Here is a 24,756-nt window from a genome sequence, read left to right as displayed (position 1 = left end):
CGGTCTTTCAGTAAGACAGTTCAAGTGACTAACTTGATAAGTCTGAAGAAGGGTTTCGGCCCGAAACGTCGCCTATTTCCTTCGCTCCATAGATGCTGCTGCACCCGCTGAGTTTCCCCAGCAATTTTGTGTACCTGCAACTTGATAAGTCAGACAGCTTCCACCAGTCTCACCAATAGTGCAAGCCAAGTTCTCACACTTTGGTCAAGGGGGGGAGGGGAAGGAGAAAGGCCCACCAGATCCCTCTAAATCTCTCTCCACTTACCATAAAATATTTGTATTCTCAAATACCAGCAAACTCTAATGTCCTCCCACCGAATTTACTCCCTACCTTAAAAATAGGCCATGTGCCAGGCAGATTTGTATTTGAGTCTTGATTGGGAATAATCCAAGACTCCTGATCACAATTCTCAGGGGTAGAGACACCCGTGGTCACATAATAATAATTATATAATAACATACAGCTTATCTCAACGCTGACGGTGTTGAAACAGATTTCAATCTACTCACTTGAGACGTGTTAAAGCCAGTCCTCAGTACATAGGCAGCACACCCATTATCCACAGCTGAGGAATTATAACAAGAGAGCAACACTAGTATATAGCGAAAAATAAAATGCCATTTGCCAAGAGAGCATAAGCTAGTTTAAATATTGAGAGTCAGAGAGAAACAAAAAGTGAGACAAAATGCCACATACAATGTTATGGCTCTTCAGGTACATTAAGTTGTCAGGTCGTGGATAGATTTACATCTCCGAATAGATGAATAGAAATGAAAATTTCTCCTTTAAGGGTCTTTTTCTCCTATTTCTACTTTCCACTTTTTCTTTTCTTATACACACACTTCACGTTTTTCTATTTTCTACTATCTATTTTTCCTCTTTTTCTCTTCTCCAATTTTTTTTTTTTTTTTCCCTTCTTGTCTTTATTTCCTTTTCAAAAACATAAAACTAGAGGTTGTACATAGAATGTATAATTAAGTTATGACCTAGTTTGCACCTAAAATTAGGTCCCACTGTATTGTTTTGTATTGTACTAACTTCTAATAAAATAAACAAAAAAAACAAACCAAAAAAAAAAAAAAAAGTTGTCTAAACTTTAAAACTGGATCATATTGGCTCACCTACAGCTATTGCAGATTTATAAATTCTGCTAGCACTAAATATCTTGTATGTGGATATAAATTCATCGATTTTACAAATTTGTATCTACGTGCAAGAGCAGATTAGATTTCCATATTAAAAGATGAACAAATCCACGGCAGACATTTTGTGAAAATGGACACTAGTCTGATCTCTATTGCCACCCTACAGGCATAGAATTTGAAGCAAGTATCGTCACATACATAACATATCAATAGGGGTATATCAGAATTTTGGAAAACTAGATTAAACTGAAGGCAAAAGTGAAGAGAAAGTAATATTTGGAATAAGAATTGAAAACTTAAGTTACAAGGAGCATTTAAACACTTATTTATTGAATGAGATAAACGGGCCAAAGTGCTGAATTTTAATCATCACTTGCACGCTCTCTTTGGTTGTGCATGGTGCTATTATAGACTAAAGTACAAATATAATAAAATGTGTGGACGATAACATACGGGACTTAAAATAAATTTCTCCTCATGTTAGTGCAATGAAAATATATTAACATTATGACAATATCAGAAAAAAAAATTCCAGTTGCAAATTTTATTTTTCTATACTTACGTTTGAGTCCCGCAATAGATTTTTGGGGTGGAGTATGTTGAACGACCTTGGTTCCCCCGAATATTACATGCAGCTTTGAATCTGATTGCAAGTCCAGTGTCTGATTTGGAGGAACGTCCTCCACTGGTTCCTGTGAGAATCACCACATTGAAAATATTATTTTTTTCCAATTTTGCCGTTAATTTGTCAAAATATTTCTAATAAGAAACTGAAGATTCAATGTTCACTGCAGCAAACTGTTTAGACAATTTCTGGTGATCAGTCTTGGTCACCATGTGAACTCGTCATCTGTATAAGGGAAACCAGTATCTCATCGCCAGCAGACATTTTAACATGCACTAGGAAAGTTCCTGTCTTTGAACATACCTCAAACGTATGGGGAGATGGGGAGGGCAGCAGGACTGTGGAACTGCATTGCTGATAACTGGCAGACCCGGAGAACGGAACACAAATTCTCCTTGCACTCAAAAACTGCGGTGGGCAATAACTGCATCAAACCTATTCCCGTTCCCACCTCTCGCACCATGAACAAAAAGGACACAGCTCCCACAAATTTTAGGAAATAAGAAACTGCAAATGCTGGAATCTCGCGTAAAGAACAAACGGCTGGAGGAACTCAGAGTATCAGGCAGTATCTTTGAAGGGAATGAACAGATAATGTTCATTCATCTGAATGGAGTCTGTCCATTGCTGCCAGATGTTTTATTCCTCTGGGAATAAAAAGTGCAATAGACAATCTGGTAACACATACACTTTTTCCCCTTATGTAATAAAAATGTTTTAAAAATTGCCTAATATACAGTTTCATTCAGCCAAGTAAATCACAAGTTTTCAAGGGTAAATATCAATTCCTATGTGCATAAATGTTCAATTTTAAGGTTTCCTTCTCTAATCTTAAGGTTGTTCAAATTGTCACCCTTCCACCGTACCTTCATCTGTGGAACAGACTCTCCTGTTAGCATAGCTTCATCTACAATACATCGCCCTCTGAGCAACAGAACATCGCAAGGGACCAGATTCTCATGAGGTGACCGACCTAATCAGAAATAAAGCAAACAACCTTACCTAGAGGGATAATGGCATGCAACAGATGAAAGATTAGAAAAAGCTTGCAACTATGCAGTGCCTTTCACACATTCAGAATAATCCAAAGCCCACAATTAATTACATTTTCAATTACATTTTCTGAAATACTACTGACGTTGCACAGTAGTGGATATAAACATGGTACTGATTTGCACTCATTGAGGTCAAATAACTGCAATGTAATCACAGATAGGCACAAAATGCTGGAGTAACTCAGCGGGATAGGCAGCATCTCTGGAGAGAAGGAATGGATAACGGAATGGCCAACTGCAATGTAATATTGAGTTAGGTATTGGGATAATTGATTCCCCAACAAAATTGATGCCCCAACAGGCGGTGGTGCAGCGGTAGAGTTGTTGCCTTATAGCACCACAGACCCGGGTTCGTTCCTGACTACGAATGCCATCTGTACGGAGTTTGTACGTTTTCCCAGCGACCTGCATGGGTTTTCTCCAAGCTCTTCGGTTTTCTACCATATTCCAAAGATGTACAGGTTTGGAGGTTAATTGGCCTCGTATAAATGCAAATTGTCCCTGGAGTGCAGGTGATCGCTGGTCAGTGTGCAATCGGTATGTTTCCACACTATCTCTAAACTAAACAAACATCACAACTATTTTTTGTGACTTTGGTTGGGGAGTCAATATCGTCCCAGGCCAAAAGAAGCTCACAACTGCACTGAAGTAAAGCATCCTGTGGATTGTAAATTATTTGACAATGCAGCAAATCAATCCCAATCTCCTGAAATTTAATTGGGCACAAGAAACAAAAATAAATGAGAGAAAATGCTGCCACCACAATTTTTCAAAGATGAAAAGAATAGTCATTCCATTGTGCGGGATATTAACAGAATTTGTTTTACGTAGAGGTTTTGTGTAGATGAAATGTTCCCCATGGGAGCTCAAACCTTGCTCAATCTTCTCCATATTCATAACAAATGAGTAAGTATTTACCTATTGAAACAATGTCACCGGGAATAATCTCTTCACTTGAGATTTGCCTCCATTTCCTATTCCTGTAGACCTGGAGAAAATAAGCAAAAGAAAACGTAAAGGGGAGGACAAACTAGTAAATATAACAGATCTTTCAGACTGTCAACTATAGAGCAAACCAACCATAAGACACTAATTTCTCTGTTCAAGAATCAGACACTAATACAGGGCACCTGCAGAAAGATGTGTATACATGTACACATATATATATTTTTTTAAATTACAAAGATACGATAAATGCATGAAGGAAATGGTTAGCTTCGGGCTCTATTAAAACCTAGTTAACCAAGAAACAAGGTAAAGGATCAATAATTCAACTGGCTTGCTGTTCTATGATCAAAACAGTGCTGCAGAAACTCAGCAGGTAGGGCAGCATTTGGGGAGGGAATGGACAGGCAAAATTTCGGGTCATGACCATTGATTTCAAATCTTCAAGACTACAAATAATCCGTTGAGGAACCATTTGTTCACATCCACAGCCAATTAGGAATGGCTAACATGCAGCTTTGCATGGCATGGATGACAGAGAGGATACTGACTGGTAAAATTAGTGTTTTCAGATCAGAAGGTACAAATATAAAAGTTTAGCAGGGCCACGTTTGGGGTATTGTATGCAGTTCTGGTGGCTGCATTACAGGAAGGATGAGGCAGCTTTGGAGAAGATGTTGAAGAGGATCACCAGAATGTTGCCTGGATTAGAGTGCGATAAGAGATTGGTCAAACTTGAATTGTTTCAGTTTGCACAGTGAGGGGGGATCCAATAGAAATATATAAAAATATTTGAGGCATAGATAGGGTAGGTGGAGCATGGGGGAAGTGTCAAAGACTAGAGGGTATAGGTTTAAGGTGAGAGGGAATAAGCTTAAAAGAGAATTGAAGCAAGTGTTTTTTTAAATACACAGTGGTAAGGTGCCTTCCATATAATACTTAGGGAGTTGGTAGAAGCAGATACAATAGCACAAACGACTAAAGAGCTATTTACACAGGCACATGAACAGACAGGGAGTGGAGGGATACAGACCATGTTTGGGCAGGTGGGATTAACTTAGTTTGGCACCATGGTCAGCACAGCCATTGCAGGCCAAAGGGCCTTTTCTAGTATCGTACTGTTCCAAATTCTATTGCAAAGGAAGATTTCTTTTCTGCATCTCACCTTTTCTGCACCTATAGATTCTGGTGGGGTGGAGTGAGCCAAACTATACCACGTGGTGTTGTCTTATGGTGATACTAGTATCGTGATCAAAAAATGGCAAAGAATAGAATGCCAGGTATCCAAGAGTAACTACAGGTGCATCCTGATTTTCCGGCACCCTTGGTTCCACAACCTTTCTGGAATATCAGTTTTGCCAGACCAGAGGTCACAGCCTTGGGGGGAGCGGAGACATAGCTGGCAAAGTTGGCTATGGGAACGGATCTGCTGGCTCAGGCCGGGCTGATGTCCCAGAGCCTCAGCTGCAGGTAGCAAATTCAACCTGGTGATCGGCGTGGAAATCCCGATGAGGTTGAGATCGGCTGCCTCAACCGGCCTAGAAGCCACATTTTCAGGAGGACTTCCAGACCACCGGTTGCCATATAAATCAGTGATGGTCCTGCACAAAAATGAGTATAACCACTCTCTCAAATAAGTCAAAGTCAAAGTTAAAAGTCAATTTTATTCGTCACATGCATCTGAAGGTGCAGTGAAATGAATTTGCCAGCAGCGATACACTTAAAAAGAACACACAACACACAATAGAATTTAACACAAACATCCACCACAGCATTCTTCACTGTAGTGGAAGGCAACAAATTCAGTCAGTCCTCCTCCTTTGTTCATCCGTGGTCGGGGCCATGAACCCTCCGTAGTCGCCGCTACGGACGGCCGGATGTACAGGCCCTCTCGTTGGGATGATCCAAACTTCGACGTCGGGACGGTCAAACACACTTGGAGTGCCCGAATCGGCACTTCCTACCGGAGACCGCGGCTTCAGGATGTTGTAGGCCACAGGCCGGCGGTCGGAGCTCTTCTCCGGCGATCCCCGGAAAGAGATCTCAGACTCTGGATGGTAAGTCCACGCCACGCCCACGGCTAGAGGCTCCGCAGACCACAGCCCCACGATGTCAAAGTCACCAGGCCAGCGATCGGAGCATTCCTCTCTGGCGACCCCCAGCAAGGGTTCCCCCGCTCCGCGATGGAAAAGTCCACGCTGCGCCTGCTGCTGAAGCTCTGGGCCCGGCTCCGAGAAAGGCCGTTAGGCCGTGAGGGAGGCGACATGGAAAAAGTCGCCTCTCCGTCGAGGAGGCGACCAAAAGCAGTTCCCGAGTTCCCCCCCCCCCCCCCACACACACACACAAGACACACCAAGAGACACCTAAACAAACATTTAGACACACCAAAAAAAACAAAGAATAGTCAAAATAACGAACACGCTGTTGTGGCAGGGCAGCCGACTCACAGCACCCCCACCGACCCTAAGAAGAACCTGAACACAAAGAGGAATCGGTGGCATCATTTCAGTCTTTTTCCAAGTTGGGTGTCGAACTATCATACTTAAACTACTACCTGGATCATGAAGGGCTTGTTTCCCATTTTCCGGATCTCTGACATGTTCCTCATTTGTTGCTGCACTAAGGAGGCTTCGAAGGCTACCAGCATGAAAAGGGTAAAGACACTGTAATACCAGTATTCATCCAAGCACCACAGACCCACGCAGAACACCTGCAAAATACACATACTTAGAATACACCCATCACTGTATCAAGATACACTGGAACAACTTTGTGTGTTATCCAGTCAAATTAAATCATATGCTACACGAGGACAGTCTAGCCAAACACAAGTACAACAGTTAATGCAAAGAGATAATTAGCAAAGTGTAAAATATATTATTACAGCATTATGGTATTACAGTTAGAGAAAATGCAGATAACAAAGTGCAAGGTCTGCATTGAGGTTGGTTGGGAGATCAGGACTACATCCCAGCTTACACGAGTGTCGTTCAATACTCTCATAACATCAGGGAAGAAACTGTCTTGGGCTGGGTTGTTGCCAAACCAAGCTGTGAGGCATTCTGGAATATGCTTTCAACATCAGTAGTGCATCAGTAGAAGATGGTAAAAGCCGCTGGAGTCGACTCGTTCCTTAGTCTTCTGAGGGAGTTGTAATGATGGTGTGTTTTTGGCCGTAGCCAATGGAGACTTAATTACCCAAACCCTCGAGTCTATTGCTGAGTTTTACAAGGATTAATTATAAGGCAGAGTGGAAAGCATGCTAATCTCAAAGTGAGATGGGAAGTGTCGGTACACATCACCAGACCCTGCACGGTACCACAAGATGGCCTGCAAACATCACCCGACTAGGCACAGCAATGTGTCATGCCCACGCACGTCACCAGCCCCGTCACTGTTACAAACGGCATGCCTGCACACATTACCAAGCCCAGCGCGACAACACAGGACCCTGGACTATAGCAGAGCTACCTGGAGTAGTAGCTGAATAGCAGTTAGGCTGCAAATAGCCATTATGGCAGAAGTTATTTTTATATATTTACTTCACAAACAAAATTCCAGTTTATTTCTACAAGAGATAAACTGCTGCCAGCACTAGGGAGGAACACTGGACTCTTCCCAAGTAGTTGGACAGGTCATCTTTTCATGCTTTCTGCTAAATGTGATAAACTCCTTGCTGCAGACAAGCAGGTACCATCAAGACTTGGAATCAACCCTTTCCTAGGGTTAGAATCCCTCCTGCAAAAAAAACTTTTTAAACTGCTTCCAGCTTTCTCTCAGGTCTGACTATATATCTTCTCTGTGCCTGGCTTCAGCCAGAATATTTATTTTTCATGTATGACCCCAGTCAGCAAGTAACTGTCCGTGTACCTCCATGACCAAGTCTCCTGCATTATAAATAACACATTAGAATCTAACCCGACTGACTGACTCACACTAAAACTCAAACAGTACCGATAACTGGATAATATAGTGATGGCTGCTGTAAACGTGGCATGAGAAACAGCTAACTTTTAGTCCATCTACTGTTGTAGCTCATGCACCTAGCTCATGCAAGGCGAGTACATGTAATCTGATCTTGAACCAATGTCCTTGCAGCCATAACTTTCACTGGGACATTTAAAAAAAAAAATCTGACATGGCATATGTAATATTTAGAGACAAATTAAGTGCTACAGGACTGGGAGGGAGAAATCTAGAATAAATAACAACTCAGATGTCAGAGATCAAAGACAAAGCAGTCTAGGTTCAATGGTTCTTTATCATATCAAAAAGTACATTTGGACTATGTGAATAATGGATGCAGCATGGTAAAATGGCCATACAGCTTTAAGAAGATATGGGGTCTAATATTTTTCCAACGTTTAACCCCAGCATTACTTGGACCAGATTTTTATTTTTTTATCAATATATGGTGGACCTTTATAAATGTCTACAATATATTGGTAAAAATCGAAACTCTGGCTCCAAATAAGGCTGGGGTTGATCGTTGGACGAACATCATGCACCATGTTTCTCTGCACATCAGGGAAAACAAAGAGCAGGTGGGAGCTTGTATAGAAGCTGGTTAGGGCACCCCATAATGAGAAAGAGGCAGAGGTTGGCTGTGTAGCCTATCTAGCTCAGCCATTCAATATTACCCCTGCTCCTGTAGTAAGGAAGGCAAATGCAATGTTAACATTCATTGTGAGTGGACTAGAATATAAAAGCCAGGATGCAAAGCTGAAGCTTTATAAGGAACTGGTCAGGCAACGAGGGTAGATAAAAATGCTGGAGAAACTCAGCGGGTGTGGCAGCATCTATGGAGCGAAGGAATAGGTGACGTTTCGGGTCGAGACCTTTCTTCAGACTCATCAGAGCACGAGGATTTTTTTTCTTGTTGCCAGTAATAATAATCTAGAATTCAATGGTTGAAATTGAGATTAAGAAATATTCAAATCATTGTTCTCCACGATGATTATGACAGATCAGAGGATGATTATAAGACTACCTCAGGGAGAGATATGATCATGCTATCTTCAAAACATACTACATAATATTCACCATGTTCAAAACAAAAAGTACTAAAATTGCTTTCGTTATCCAAGATACCTACCTGAAAAACAAAGAAAGGAGCAATGGCACGCTCTTTGAAGAGTTGCATGAATTCAGGAACTATCATTTCAGCCCTGAAAAATAAACACATCAGAAATGAGGATATGATACCATTCGGGATCATATTTTGATTATGAAAGCTACCGGATAGAGAAAGGACTGGATAGAGTGGATGTGGAGGGGATGATTCCACTTGTGAGACAGTCTAGGACCAGAGACAGAGACACAGAACAAAACGGACATGCCTTTAGAAAGGATACGAGGAGGAATTTCTTTAGTCAGATTGTGGTGAATCTGTGGAATTCATTGCCACAGACGGAAGTGGATGCCACGTCATTGGGTATTTTTTTAAGCTGCAGGATGACAGATTCCTGATTAGCACGGGTGTCAGGGGTTATGGGGAGAAGGCCGGAGAATGGCGTTGAGAGTGAAAGACAGATCAGTCGTGATTGAATGGCGGTGTAGACTTGATGGGCCGATTGGCCTAATTCTGCTCCTCTAATTTATGAACCTATATTGTACAATCAAAATGCTGGATATTTTAAATACATGGAAGTGCATGCAACCCATCGTCAGTTTAGCAGGAAGCACTAGTTTGTTTTAAATAATCCTGTATTTCAAAGTTCGTTCCATCCAATTTGAAAATCTGTAACACCTGGATGATGCTCACAAGGCGTCCTGCAATCAAACCTAAAATGGTACAAATTGCTTTGGAATGGCAGTCAACTGCAATTCAAGCTGCCCTGCCTCTCCTGGATCAGAGGCAAAGGCTAATCCCGAAAGTACTAAACGAGGATTATTCCAGTACTGTACTACCATTTGTCATTTATTTGAATGCTCCAAAACACACCACAGCATAGCTGCGATCGTGTTACACATCGTGAAACATGCAATCAAAACCATTGAAAATTTATTCAATTTAAAATAAATCAGAAAAAATCATGACATTAAACTAATCTAAGACTTCAAATTACCCAATACTTATCTTGCTACCTTGAAACCACTTCCCTCCATTTAAGTGAATGGAGTTGCTGTTTTCACATCAGGTTAACTCTCTGCATGGTCCTCAAGTATTCAGCAATTGACACAAGTTCATTTTCTATTGATAATTTGAGTCCAACAGCAGATCAGTAAAAATAAAACCACTGCCAAAGTACAACCAGTAGGTTTAAGACCTCCAAACTTGGTGACGCTTACAATGTGACCATGAAGAAAATGGCAAGGGAATGGGACTAATTGGACAGCCTTTCAAAAAGCCAGCAACTAACACGTGCAGTGAATAATTCTCAGTGATGCTGACTGATTAGTCTCAGTGTCAAGATGGTAAATGGTTTAGCATCTGATATGATATAATTTAAAGGTAACTCAATTATGAACCCAAGATAGACAAAATGCTGGAGTAACTCAGCGGGTCAGGCAGCACCTCTGGAGAAAATTAACAGGGGCAGTCTCGAGTCGAGATCCTTCTTCAGATTGAGCTGAGCGACGTGTATGAAGGAACTGCAGGTGCTGGATTACACCGAAGATAAACACAAAATGTTGGAGTACCTCAGTGGGACAGGCAGCATCTCTGGATAGGAATGGGTGATGTTTCGGGTCGAGACCCTGCTTCAGGCTCTCGATCCGAAACATCACCCATTCCTATTCAGAGATGCTGCCTATCCTGCTGAGTTATGCCAGCATTCTGTGTCTGAGTGACTAACTACTCAGTTATGAACCCATCAGTTTCCAGGACCGATAATAGGGGGCTGAAGGGCAGCTATCTCACTCAGAGGGTGGGTGGGTACATGGAACGAGCTGCCAGTAGAGGGAGTTGATGTAGATAGTTTATCAGCATTTAAACATCGCTTGGACAGGTACATAGATAGGATAGGTTCAGAGGGATATGGGCCAAATGGGACTAGATTAGAAGCGGCTTCATGGACAAGTTCTGTAATTTCCTGTAAAGGATTATTAAAGGTATAATCATAAAGTTGAGCCAAAGGGCCTGTTTCTGGAAACTTTGACTATGATCGAGATCTTTCAGCTTCACTAGTATTCACCATGATAAAACAAATGGTGCCAATAAATAACTACATACAAACCACCAAAAATTTAGTTACGCTTACAAATGGTTGAGTATGCCCCAATAGCGGCTATTGTACAAATACACATTTCATTCATTTTCACAACTTTTCCAAGTTTCAGTACATACTTGTTTATACCATATTTCTTTTCGGCATCTTTGAGTTCTATTTCATCCTGGAATCCTTTGGCAGTCTGGTAAAAATTAATTTGAAAATCTACTGGGAAAGCGACAGGGAGGAACTCATTCTCATCTTCATCAAACCAGTATTTAATCTTTTGAAACTCAAAATAGATGGTTTTCTGTTGAATCGTGTCCTGCAGAGAGAGAAGAATATTTAAGCAACAATGTGAAAACAATGAGACTGATATTTAAATATGAAAAGAGAAATAAAGGCTGAGAAGAGTCCACCATCACACCAAAACCTGATGCTATTGAACATATATCCACCTAACATCCAACCAGTCACCTACATGACACCTATCAATAGTCATCTTACTCATGTCTGAAATTTAATACACACATTTTAATTTCAGATTTCAAAAAAATATTTTCTCAATTCATCCAGTTTGATGGAGCTGCTACATTTCAGACCTGACTATTTATATTTAAAAGTCACTCGTTTCATATTTTTGTTCCACCAACTTATCTTATTTTTAATACTGAGTTCATCTTACCATTTACTACTTAAATACTATTAACCACCGCTAACCGTTGCCAAATCTTTTCATTGGCCCGTACTTGCTGTGGTGAATCTGTGGAGTTCATTGCCACAGGCGGCCGTGGAGGACAAGCTTCTGTGTATTTTGAAAGCAGAGATTAACGGGTTTTTGATCAGTAAGGGTGTCAAAGATTGTGGGGAGAAGGCAGGAGAATGGGGTCGAGGGGGAAATATAGATCAGCCATGATTGAATGGTGGAGTAGACTTGATGCACCAAATGGCCTAATTCTGCTCCTCTGACTTAAACTTGTTTTGCTGCCATTTTCTGCATCCTTAGCTCTGGATTGATAGCATTTTGAATTGCAAACATTCAGATTTAAGATGCACTTAAGATTAAATTGCACTGTAAAGAATCACGTAACCTTTAGATTTATGTTCCCCTGTTCTGGTAATTTACAGTAAGAATGCAGAAAGGGAGTGATGAGATTTATCTCTGTGCCATTTTCCCACATTACTCCCAATTCCCCTAATATCCAAATACTTGCCATGAAAAGATCAACTATTGAGCCTCCCAGCCTTAAGGTAGATTGCTCCAAAGATTCACCAGAGTTAAGTAATTTCTTATGTCGTTGTTAGATGGCTCATGCCTTTCATCAAACTACATCCACGTGCTAGAACCCTCAATCGGGAAAAATGTCATTCCAGTAACAGGCCGTTGAAGAAGATTTCAATTTGACATGAGGACTCTACTCATTTTTCTTCAGTCTAGAGAACAATCCCAATTTACCAAATTTTTATTATACTTCCTCTATGGCAAGCATATTATTTCTTGTGTAAGGAGTCCAAAACTGCACATAACACTCTAGGTATTGTCCCTCAAGGCCAAATGCAATAAGATTTGCAGAGGAGACAAGAGACTGCAGATGCTGGAATCTTGAGCAGAATAAATGCACCGGAGGAACTCGGCAGGTCAGGCAACATTTGTAGAAGTAAATGGACAGGCAACAATTCAGGTCAGGACTCTTCTATTGAGTCCCAAACTGTTGGTCCGTTTCCCTCCTCAGATGCTGCCTGACAACAGAGTTCCTCAGAAACAGTTTTGCTCAAAATTTGCCAAGTTCCGTAAAATCAAATCAACCATAAAGGCAATTACACCATTTACCCTTCTAACCACTTCTCATGTCTGCTCACTGACCATCAGTGACGTGAGCTTGTGAACTGTGAAAGCCAACATTACCCCAACCTCTCCAACAAATATTCCGCTTTTGTTTTGTGCATCCAAACAATCAACTTCTCATTTTTTCCACAAACTATTGCATATGCCCCTCACTCAGTCTAAACACCTCTGAATTCTCTTCACAAAATACCTCGAGCTAACTCTCAAATAAGGAATTAGATCACAACTAAATTATTGATGTAGATTCACAGTAGCTGGGAATTTGAGCATCTCTCACTTTCACATTTCCATTGAAATTTCCATTAGAATTGCAAAAAAATAAAAAAAATACTTTCAGCCACATGCAGCATCAGTTGCTTACCTGGTCATGTAGAAGCAGCACCAATTCAGGGGACCCATTGTTAGCGGTAGGAACAACCTTCGCATAAGTGGCCTTGAAAGGGTTTGGTTCCTGTAGCAAATGAAAAAAACAGCTAATGGAGTTCTTGAACAGAGTTTTTTTGTTTGACAGGTAATCTGTTTCTAGCAAAACACACACTTACTGAAGTGGTTTGGCAGCACTTCAGGTCGGGACCCTTAATTTAGTTTAGAGATACAGTGTGGAAACAGGCCCGTCGGCCAACAATGTCCGCACCAACCAGCGACCCCCGCACATTAACACTACCCTATACACACTAGGGACAATTTACACTTATACTGACCCAATTAACCCAGAAACCTGTACGTCTTGAGTGTGGGAAGAAATCAAAGATCTCCGTACAGACAGCACCCGTAGTCGGGATCCAACCCGGGTCTCCAGCGCTACAAGCGCTTTAAGGCAGCAACTTTAACACTGCGCCACTTTGCTGCCCCTTCTTCAGACTTCTTTCCGATGTGCTGAGATACTCCAGCAATTTGTGTCTATCTTCGGTGTTTCTTGGCTCTATTGCATGCTGCGGTTGCTATTTAGCATGATTTCATTCCCTAGTGTAGTTTCACTAGACCGGCACCTCATTATGGCATGTTTGGACCTTTCCTGTTCTAATCTTCTCCATTCGCAACAAGTCACTGGTCAACTCCATTGACAGCAACTGGACCCACACAATGGACAACGCTCCCAATGTGAAGACTATGTGTTGGAAGGAACTGCAGATGTTGGTTTATATCAAAGATGCTGGAGTAACTCGGCGGGCCAGGCAGCGTCTCTGGAGAAAAGGAATGGGTGATTTCGGGTCGAGACCCTTCTTTAGACTCTATCATGTCTAGCTTAACATGCCCCAACTATAATTATAGTCAATGGACAAAATAGATCTTATCCAACCTTCTCCAACAAAGCTTCATTATATTCCCCATTCCTCAGTCTCAGTAATCAACCATAAAGAACGTTCTAGATTTTTACAACGAACCTCAAGGCACTTTACCAAATAAATGGAGATTGCAAGGGTTTGCTAATTTGTTAAATGCTAATTGCTTAAACACAGGATTTTCTTGCATACGAAATACTGATCAACCCCTAACTAAGCAGTCATGTAGACCAGGAACTTGCAGCAGCAAATAATTATTCTGCAATTTGAAGCCAGAACTGGTAAAAGTGCTTATTGGAGTTGGCTTAAAATATCAACATTGTTCTATGTATAAGCACACAGGTCCGACCAAATTGCAGCAGAGTTCTGCAAGCTGAACAGTTCGCAAGTCGGAAATGCAGTGCATTTCCCTGCGCAAAAGATAATGCCTGCAATCCTGTTGCAACCGGCAAACCACCCCGTCAATCCTCCCCAACACTCGATCGTACACACGAGCTGTACACAAGTCGGCCATTCGTAAACTGGGAGGATGTTTATACTGCAATATAACGCAGATCTCCTCCTGCAGCAGTTTCTCTGGATCAAGGATGACTCCAGTTTCATGGGTTGTTGAGGAGGCCTGTGAAATCAGAGCAAGAACCAGAGATCAATGCCTATCCATGTTCTCTAGAGATGCTGCCTGACCCGCTGAGTTACTCCCGCATTTTGTGCCCTTTTCTGATATGGTTTTCTTTTCTGGTTCTCAGCTAAGGAAATTTCCCCAGCTGTATCCAGCCTGTTGAGTTGTGTAAGAGATTAAGGTTCAATGAGAACTCTTATTCTTCTAAACTTAACAGAAGGCAGTCCAGGACCATTTAATCTCTTCCATGTCAAACCTGCCATCTCTGGAATCACTGTAGTGAATCATTACAGCACTCACTGGCAAGGATGTCCTTTCGCAGGCACTGCACACAATACTCAGGCGCCTTTTTACTGTGTTGTACTGTTTAAGGCCCTCTGCAACTGCAGCAAGAACATCAACAATAGCCAATCTCTTTTCTTTTAACAAACTCCTATTTTGTGTGCCAAAGTGAATAACTTAACAGTTTTAAACAACACATTGCATCTGAGCTTTGATTTAGTGAACTCATTTTCTGGTAAAATGCTTTTTGCCACCTACTCTGCCAGCTTCAACAAATCATCCACAATTCTGTTCTTGTGCCCTTGTTTATGTTGCTCCTTCTCATTCCTCCTACCAAAATGTAACACTTCACATTTCTCAGTATTAAATTTCATCAGCCAATGATCCAATCATTCTACCAGCTTACATAACTGTCATGGCAGGTCAATGCTATCTTCATCCCATGCACCTCACCAAACTTCCCGACTTTCAGTGCCATTCTCAAAATTACCCCACGGATGCTTTGAGGGCGTCCTTGTAACATTTCTTTTGACAGCTTTAGCATTGACCAAAGATAGACACAAAATGGTGCAGTAACTCAGTGGGTCAGGCAGCATCTCTGGAGAAATTGGATAGGTGACATTTCAGGTCAGGGCCCGTCTTCTGAGTCTATCTTTGGTATAATGGCTCAATGGTTCCTTTGTTATTACGTGCACCAAGGTTCAGCGAAATACTTTTTTTTTCTGCATACAGATCAGTAGAAATTATTGCCATGAGTACAATAAGTACATAATACATAGAAATAGCCCACTGAGTCCATGTGCAAGAGTCGCCAGGTTTTGGCACCATTTCACAGTCCCAACTGCAGCTGGCATTAAAGGCCGCTGCAGCTGTCTTCTCCATCTAGTCATCCCGCAAACCATCACCCCTCTCCTTGCCTGGCCATCATCATTGGCCAACTTACAACATTCTTAAGGGGTTGGACAGGCTAGATGCAGGAAGATTGTTCCCGATGTTGGGGAAGTCCAGAACAAGGGGTCACAGTTTAAGGATAAGGGGGAAATCTTTTAGGACCGAGATGAGGAACACATTTTTCACACAAAGAGTGGTGAATCTGTGGAATTCTCTGCCACAGAATGTAGTTGAGGCCAGTTCATTGGCTATATTTAAGAGGGAGTTAGATGTGGCCCTTGTGGCTAAAGGGATCAGGGGGTATGGAGACAAGGCAGGTACAGGATACCGAGTTGGATGATCAGCCATGATCATATTAAATGGCGGTGCAGGCTCGAAGGGCCGAATAGCCTACTCCTGCACCTATTTTCTATGTTTCTAATACATCGTGCCCCAGGGAGACTCCCGCAGCTGACCTTTTACATGGTGCCTTTCACCACCTTGGGACAACCGGAAGTATTTTACAGTCAAAAAGTACTTTTGCTTTTGGAGGCCAATTGTATACAGAGCGAGAATTTAAAAAAAAGCAGTGATAAAACAAGTGTAGGTACAAATATTGGCATGAACTTCAGTGATTATGCCTGTCTTCAAAGGTAAGATCCCGGGTTCCTTCTTACTGGACCTTGTTCAGCTTTCGGCACCATTGCCAACTACCTCCTCTCTGGTTCCCGGTCTTTGAAGGCAACCAGGGGTCAGTCTAGGCAGCCCTGCATCTGCCGATCATTTTTATTACTTTATATCACATTCCTTGATTCCCTTAATATTCAGAAGTCTATCAATCTAAGCTTTTCAATGAGCTCCATGGAGAAAAGGAATAGGTGACGTAACAGGTTGGAACCCTCCTTCAGACTGAAAGATGGAGGTAGGGATTGGGATGGCTGGAGGCAAGAAAAGGCCAGTACAAATCCAGGCCAGCAAAAGATTACCTGAAGAAGATTAAAGTCCATAGTTGCCCATTTGGCATTGATCGAGTTGGGAATGGAGAACATACGAAGTGGCACGTGTCAGACACACATCCACAATGAGCAGAACAGCAAAGTTTTGCTTAACAACCACATCATGTTGGTGATTGCATTAATATTGGACAAAACATTGGCATGCGTGTGGATATTGTCCCGCTTGTTTCTGAAAATTTGAAAGCAGCGTTCGTAAGTTTTGAGCAAAACACAGCTGAAGGAACTCAGCAGGACAAAAGTCTATAGTTTTGTGGCTCAAAGACTGGACTCGTACCACCGTAGCGGCTTCTAACTATTTTGATTCTGGAAGAGAGCATCCACATTATCCACGAGTTTAACCAAGACAATATGAACACATGCGGAATGAATATATTCAGTTAAAGCACGTTCAGTAAGTAGTTTGAGTGCCTATAGCTCTCAGCAGCATTAACAATACATGTTTTTCCGTATTTTTGATACAAATGGCAGCTTCCTAGCCATAAAGGTTGTGTGACCTCAGCATTGTACACAGATTTTGTTTGGAGTCCAGAAATCACGGCTGTTGAAAGCATGCCGATTTAACTTCCCACGGCTAGAACTTTCAAACCCAATATGGATATCTTCTTGGAAACCTGCTCTTTATTGTCCCGAAGGGTCTCAACCCGAGACGTCATCCATTCTTTCTCTACAGAAATGCTGCATGTTCCAGCATTTTGTGTCTATCTTCATTGCTTCCTGCCAGTGATACCCACTGCATGGCAAACTGATGGGAATCTTTTCAATCTTGCCATCCAGTGTGATACTCAAACATGAGGACATCCAACATTTAAACTGAGTACACCAATATCTGGCTCACAGTAACAGGCAAACCATCCCAAAAATCTTTCCCGATGCAAATATCACTGAAACCCGCTGAGTTTCACCAGCACTTTTGTCTACCTTCGATTTTCCAGCATCTGCAGTTCCTTCTTAAACCCAATAACTATTAATATAGCCTGCTCTAAATTAGCAGCAAGGATGATATCTTTAAAGTTTTTATTCTAGGTATAACTGCACTACATATTTCCACAGCTGTACCTCTACGTACCTAATGTTTATTCCCTTATTCCTGTACCTCAGTATGCTACGGTGTAAAAAGTATTCCTCCGTATAGTTGCACTGCACATTCCCTACATGTAGGAAGAAACGTCAGATGCTGGTTTACATCGAAGATAGACACAAAATGCTGAAGTAAATCAGCAGGTCAGGCAGCATCTCTAGAGAAAATGAATAGATTATGTTTCGGTCCCTTCTTCAGACCGAGAGTCAGGGCAGGGGAAACTAGAGGTATGAAAAAGCTCAGAACAATTCAGAGTCTGCACCGATGAACAAGAAAAGGTGGAGCCCACAATGGCCCATTGTTGGCTGTGGAAGAGGTGAAAATAAACGTATATATGGATGCAAAATCTTCTTGCGTATGGCGTGCGCAGCCTAAAGTTGTAGGACAACTTGTTCCATTTGATCTTATTTGGTTGTGCATGCCGGGTTGATTGCATTTGTCGAAACAGGGCGGACCACGTGAAGGTTGCAATCTGCCACCCCATACAAATAGTGAATCGGGCAGGAAGACTAGGGTGGGGAAGGGGCGGATAGACAGGGAATGCAGGGATTACTTGAATTTGGAGAAATCAACATTCATACCACTGGGTTGCAAGCTCAACATTCATACCGCTGGGTTGAAAGCTATTTCCCTACCAGGCATTCCTCCTCTGTACACATGTTCTTCATGCAGAGGGATCTATTTGTCTATAGCTCGATTCACAGAAGGCCAACATGCAGGTCATAATCAGCAATTATGTTGTTTATTTAAAGGAATTGAATACAAAAGGTGGTTATGCTTCAATATACAAAAGGCATTGACAAACCACATCAGGAAACAAAATGTTAGGGCTGATCCATCATTTCTGCATCTGATATCTAATCATTCGTGCCCATGTTCATTGAGAGCACCTTGAATATTTCTCTCTGATTATCATTTAAAGGTTGAAACAGTGTGCCTGTTTCAGGAGTCTGAAGCAAAGAAACAATGTGAACCCACAGTTGCAACTCCTTATTCCTACTGTTTATTTATATCTCTGGCATTTGGCCAACAAAAATCTCCACGTCACCTGTCTTCACCTGTTACCTGTCAGGCTTTGTCCTGCCCCTCCTCTTTTCCAGTTTTCTCCCCCCCCTCCCCCACAATCAGTCTGAAGATCCCACCCAAAACGTCACCTATCCATGTACTTCAGGGATGTTGCCTGACCCGCTGAATTATTTCAGCGGGGTGTTTTTTTTTGTAAACCAGCATTGAGAGCTCCTTCTTACTATTCAAATCTAGGAATATTAGCCATGAAAAGGGATACCCGATGTTGGCTCACTTTCAGCGCCTGTTGATTTTTGCAGGCTAGTGGTACTCCACCAGCACTGAGGAATCTAAAGTAAGACCATGTAGTTATGTACGGGGAGGGGGGTTAATATGAAATAGTCTCTTTCATTGCCACAGAAGGCTGTGGAGGCCAAGTCAATGGATATTTTTAAGGCAGAGATTGACAGATTCTTGATTAGGTATGGGTGTCAGCAGTAATGGGGAGAAGGCAGGAGAATGGGGTTGAGAGGGAAAGATAGATCAGCCATGAGTAGACTTGATGGGCCAAATGACCTAATTTTTCTCCTAGAACTTATGAACATCTAGATCCCTTTGAAGCCACAGGCACTGCCGATGCTGGAACATCCATTTCATTATCAATATCATACAACCACTCACTATTTTTACCAATAGTTTTCTTTACTGTAATGTGGATAGTGGAGGATCTCCTGGTTTTGCACATTATATTCCATCCACCATGTTTTCACTCATTCACTCAGCTTGTTTTATATCCTTTTGAATCCACTTTACATCCTCCTCCCTGCTTACAATCCCATATAGATCAGCAGCATCAGAGAAGTTGGAAATATGACATTTCGTCCCTTCAATCTTATTATTCAGAAAATCAGTTGGAATAAGCTGAGAAGACTTCAAACAAGTGGGGTCGCAAACACCAATCATGTTCCAATAGACAAATCCCGCCAATTTGACCCTTCTCAACTTATTTCAACTCCTTTTTCTGAACAGTAACTGTAACATGGTATCCCCAAATTTGTGTGCTGTAACCTTGACCAACCCCCTTCTTAAGACCTTATCAAAAGATTCGTAAAAATCCAGATACAGCACATCAACTGTATTTTCCTTATCTATTCTATAACCACATCTTCGGAAGAACTTCAGTTGATTAGGCAAATGTGACTTTCTTTCCATAAATTCATGCTTATTTTTCTCAATCTTACAATTCCTTTCAAAGCATTCTGATACTACATACTTCTTTCTACATACTACATTTTTCCCAACAATTTGACCCTTCTCAGCTTATTTCAACTCCTTTTTCTGAACAGTAATTGTAACATGGTATCCCAAATTCGTGTGCTGTAACCTTGACCAACCCCCTTCTTAAGACCTTATCAAAAGATCCGTAAAAATCCAGATACAGCACATCAACTGTATTTTCCTTATCTATTCTATAACCACATCTTCGGAAGAACTCCAGTTGATTAGGCAAATGTGACTTTCTTTCCATAAATTCATGCTTATTTTTCTCAATCTTACAATTCCTTTCAAAGCATTCTGATACTACATACTTCTTTATACATACTACATTTTTCCCAACTATTGAGGTTGGGCTACTTGGTCAACAGATCCCCTTTTCTCTCATCCCCTTAAAACAGTGAACATTTTCGACCAAGACACAAAATATTCCAGAATGTAAAATAATTTTGAAGATGAGAACCAAAGTATTGACTATTTTGAGCACATTGGAGCACCAAATGCACTACACTGTACAATTCACTTGGAGAATAGTTTGGGCCCAGGTCAGGATGAAAGTAAAAACAGGTGTAGCATCTCCTATTATTGCATCATAATGTGCAAAGTTGAGTGGTTATAGCTGGAAATATGAATCACAACAAGCAGGAAGTCCATAGACATAAAATGCTGGGGTAATTCAGCAGGTCGAAACCCTTCTTCTGGAGGGGGGGGGGGGGACTGGAGGAAGGAAAAGGGTCAACACAAAGTGCTGTAGCAACTCAGCAGGTCAAGCAGCATCTCTGGGGAAAAAAGGATGGGTAACGTTTCGGGTCTGATCCTTTCTTCAGACTGAAAGGGGACATGGGGGGAGGGGGGGGGGGCAGGAGGTAGGAGGTAGGAAAAGCAGAAAAGGAAGAACTGTCCCCTTGGGAGTATTGAAAAACAAGGTTGAGGACATGGGTATTGTGGTGGTGACATCACATTGGAGATGTCAATATGGAAGAAGATTGAATCTGGAGGTTTATGGATGTCTTTTTACCCAGGGTAGGGAATCTCAAGCTCTCCAAACTCATGATGGAGGGTAATAGTTTGTTTTAAAGATATCAAAGGAACCAACAGATTTTAAGTTAGTACTGGAAAGTGCTGCCAAGCAAAAAGATTAACCCTGAACTAAATTAGGTCTCTTGCCCAGAGTAGGTGAACAGAGGACCAGATGACATAGGTTTAAGGTGCAGGGAAAAAGATTTAATAGGAATCTGAGGGGTGACTTTTTCACACAAAGAGTGGTGGGTGTATGGAACAAGGTACCAGAGGTGGTAGTTGAGGCAGGGACCATACCAACATTTAAGAAACAGTTAGACAGGTATATGGATAGGACAGTTTGAGGAATATGGGCCAAATGCAGGCAGGTGCGACTAGTGTAGTTGGGACATGTGTGGGCAAGTTGGGCTGAAGGGCCTGTTTCCAACGCTATGACTATGAATGGCAAAAAGGGCACAAAAGCCTTTCAGTCTATAGAAGGGTTTCGATCCGAAACGTCAACAATTCCTTCTCTCCAGAGAAGCTGCCTTTCCCGCTGAGTTACTCAAGCATTTTGTATCTTTCTTCGTTTTAAACCAGCATCTGCAGTTTTTTCCTGCACATACACACGGGTATATGGATAGGAAAAGTTTGGACGGATATGGGCCAAATGGGAGTAGCTTAGGATGGAGCATCTTGATCAGCATGGACAAATTGGGCTAAATTGAAGGGCAAAGGATTTCCAGTTTAAATAAACACTGTCAAAATGTCTTTAAAAATTAATGCAATAATCTCTTCAACCCCTAACCTATGATGGCTAAAAATAGTGAAGCATCTACCAGGGAAAACACCAAGCAATTCAAACGTTTATAATGGGAGGTAGAAGGGTACATGAGCAAACAATAGAATGGCCCAGCATTCCAAACATGCTCCTGAAACGTCAGCTGTGGCAAAGTCTGCAGATCTCATCCATTTCACAACTCAGAGCTGCAATGGAAGTTAACAACCCCAGGGACTGTAAATTAAAATGATATCAGGTGCACGTTACCCATTCAGGTAACTAAGCGCACCTGCACGGCACTTTTCCTTTCTTTGTACCAGGCACACCCACAAAGTGGACAGAAAGCTGGAGAAAAGGAATAGGTGACATTTCAGATCGAGACCCTTCTTCAGACTCGGGTCTGAAGGGTCTCGATCCGAAACGTCACCGATTCCATTTCTCCAGAGATACTGACAAACCCGCTGAGTTACTCCAACTTTTTGTGTATCTTCAGTTTAAAGCAGCATCTGCAGTTCCTTCCTACACCCACAAAGTACCTCCTTAATCCTGTACTTGGCACTATTTACATTTTATATTCCTCATCCTTGTAGCCAGGCACACCAGCAGCACGTTTCTTGCCCTGAATCCAGATATACCTGCACTCCCCATCCCTTCTTCGTAACTTAAAACCTAGAAATGTTCCCAATTCTCATAGGCAACCTAAAACCTTAATTTCACCCCTCTCCACAGATTCCACCAGACCTGCTGAGTATCTGCAGTATTTTTCGATTTTACACTTGCAGCACTCATACACAGTCCCTGGTGTGCACACACATAACAATACAATTAGTCCCTGTGTCTGAAGAAGGCTCTCGATCCAAAACGTCACCTATTCCTTCTCTCCAGAGATGCTGCCTAACCCGCTGAGTTACTCCAGCATTTTGTGTCTACCTTCGAGTTAAACCAGCATCTGGAGTTCTTTCCGACACACCTAGTCACTGTACCTTGGCACACAAACACACTGTACAGTCCGAATTCCTGTATCCTGTAGACATACACACTCTACCACATCAGTCCCTGTATCATGTAAAACACACAGAACAGCCACAGTCCCCGTCTCCTGCACACACACTGTGCAACACCTGGCCCCATAGCCTGGAATCTTGCATAGAACAAACTAGTGTGTCAGGCAGTATATCTGGAGGACACGATATGCAACAATTCAAGTCAGGACCCTTATTCAGACACAAAACTCCCCAACTTATCCATGTCCTCGAGAGATGTTGCCTGACACATTGAGTTACTGCAGCACTTTGGGTTTTACATCTACCTGTACCCGAGCATATCCGCACTGCACATTCCCCCGTCCCTCTACCCTGATACACCCACACTGTACAGCCCCAGTTCCTGAACCCTAACACAGCCACAACGTACACCTCTTCTCTGTGTCCAAGCAAACTTGCAATGCACACATCCCTCCCAGAGTATAATCCCATCTCAATACTCCAGCATGTCTCCGTGCATATCCAGCTGGGGGTACTTCGGTATAGCCAGTCTGAAGAAGGGTCTCAACCCAAAACGACACCCATTCCTTCTCTCCAGAGATGCTGTGTGGTCCGCTGAGTTACTCCAGCATTTTGTGTCCATCTTCTGTGCTGGACCTGTCCATCACTGGACGTTACGCGCGCCAGTAGCTGGGTTTACCTTCAGTGGATAGCGATGATACATTCGTGTAGACTACAGATGCTGGTTTACACCGAAGAGAGACACAAAATGCTGGAGTAACCAAGCATGACAGGCAGCATCTCTTCGGGTCGGGACCCTTCTTCAGACGGTCTGTCTATAATAATACATTTGTGTAGGAAGGAACTGCAGATGCTGGTTTAAACCGAAGATAAACACAAAAAGCTGGAGTAACTCAACGGGTCAGACAGCATCTCTGGAGAGAAGGAATGGGTGACATTTCGGGTCTCCTTTTCTCCAGAGATGCTGCTGTCTGACCCGCTGAGCTACTCCAGCGGTTTGGGGTCTATAAGGTGCGCATTCTTACCGCGGTGCAAGTGAGCAGGCAATGAGCGTGCACAGACCAGTGCCCCGACAGCACGGTGAGGATGTGCAGGATGGCGAGCGCGGCGAGAGCGATGAGGCCCGCCTCCGGGTACTGGCTGACCCCGTAGTGGCCGACCCACAGGTAGAGCCAGGCGGCGTAGAGCGCGGCGAAAGGCCCCAGCGTGCCGTACAGCGGCAAGGGCCGGCGGCGGTACAGCGACACGCTCTCCACCAGCTCCTCGTGGAGGCCGCCCGCTCTCCTCGGGCCCTCGCCCTCGCCCTGGTCCTCGTCCTGTCCCGGCCCCAGCAGCGGCTCCGTGTCCTCCTGCACCGCCTTCATGGCCGGACTCGGAGCACCAGGCCCGCCGCGGTGACGCTGCACAGCGACCGGCATCCCGCCCTCAGTGGCGACCGCTACTTCCGGAGCACGTCACACGTGACCTCCATAGCAACCGGCACTTCCGCTCTGCCTGTTCCTCCCCTCGTAACATGAATAACCGTCTACTCCGTCCACCTGATACTATATCATCTGATCTCCGACAATCCGGTCCCTAACTGTGTCACGTGAAGTGATCCACTCGCCCAGAGTGGCCTCAAACCCTCAAATGCCTGGATTTAGAGATATTACCCATTAGCCAATCAGGAGGAGGAAGCGATGACGGACAGGGGGCTGCTCCAATCAGCGGCCGGTGGGCGGTGCCATTGGACGGCCCGCCCCCATTGTCCATCAAATGATGATGAGCAGGCGGCCG

The 24,756-nt window shown here is 42.8% G+C and overlaps 1 protein-coding gene across 2 annotated transcripts in view; it reads right to left on the bottom strand.

Moving 5' to 3' along the window:
- The window catches only part of atp13a1 (ATPase 13A1), a 60,562-nt gene extending 35,958 nt beyond the window's left edge, over positions 1-24,604 (bottom strand). The window contains exons 1-10 of one of the 2 annotated variants that reach the window (XM_033012233.1): positions 24,306-24,413; positions 24,006-24,269; positions 13,130-13,219; positions 11,060-11,247; positions 8,867-8,939; positions 6,326-6,481; positions 3,745-3,814; positions 2,638-2,744; positions 1,709-1,838; positions 511-566 (exon numbers count right to left, since the gene is read on the bottom strand). In XM_033012233.1, the coding sequence (XP_032868124.1) occupies positions 511-566; positions 1,709-1,838; positions 2,638-2,744; positions 3,745-3,814; positions 6,326-6,481; positions 8,867-8,939; positions 11,060-11,247; positions 13,130-13,219; positions 24,006-24,269; positions 24,306-24,398 (1,227 nt within the window). In that variant the 5' untranslated portion in view covers positions 24,399-24,413. Of the gene's footprint in view, positions 1-510; positions 567-1,708; positions 1,839-2,637; positions 2,745-3,744; positions 3,815-6,325; positions 6,482-8,866; positions 8,940-11,059; positions 11,248-13,129; positions 13,220-24,005 lie in introns of both variants that reach the window. The other variant, XM_033012232.1, reaches the window with a different exon arrangement.
- Between the last annotated feature and the right edge of the window lie 152 nt (positions 24,605-24,756).

This window comes from Amblyraja radiata, chromosome 35, assembly GCF_010909765.2.
Source record: "Amblyraja radiata isolate CabotCenter1 chromosome 35, sAmbRad1.1.pri, whole genome shotgun sequence".
Lineage (NCBI taxonomy): Eukaryota > Metazoa > Chordata > Chondrichthyes > Rajiformes > Rajidae > Amblyraja > Amblyraja radiata.
Note: the sequence above shows the minus strand (reverse complement) of the source record. Positions and strands in the feature narration are given on the sequence as shown.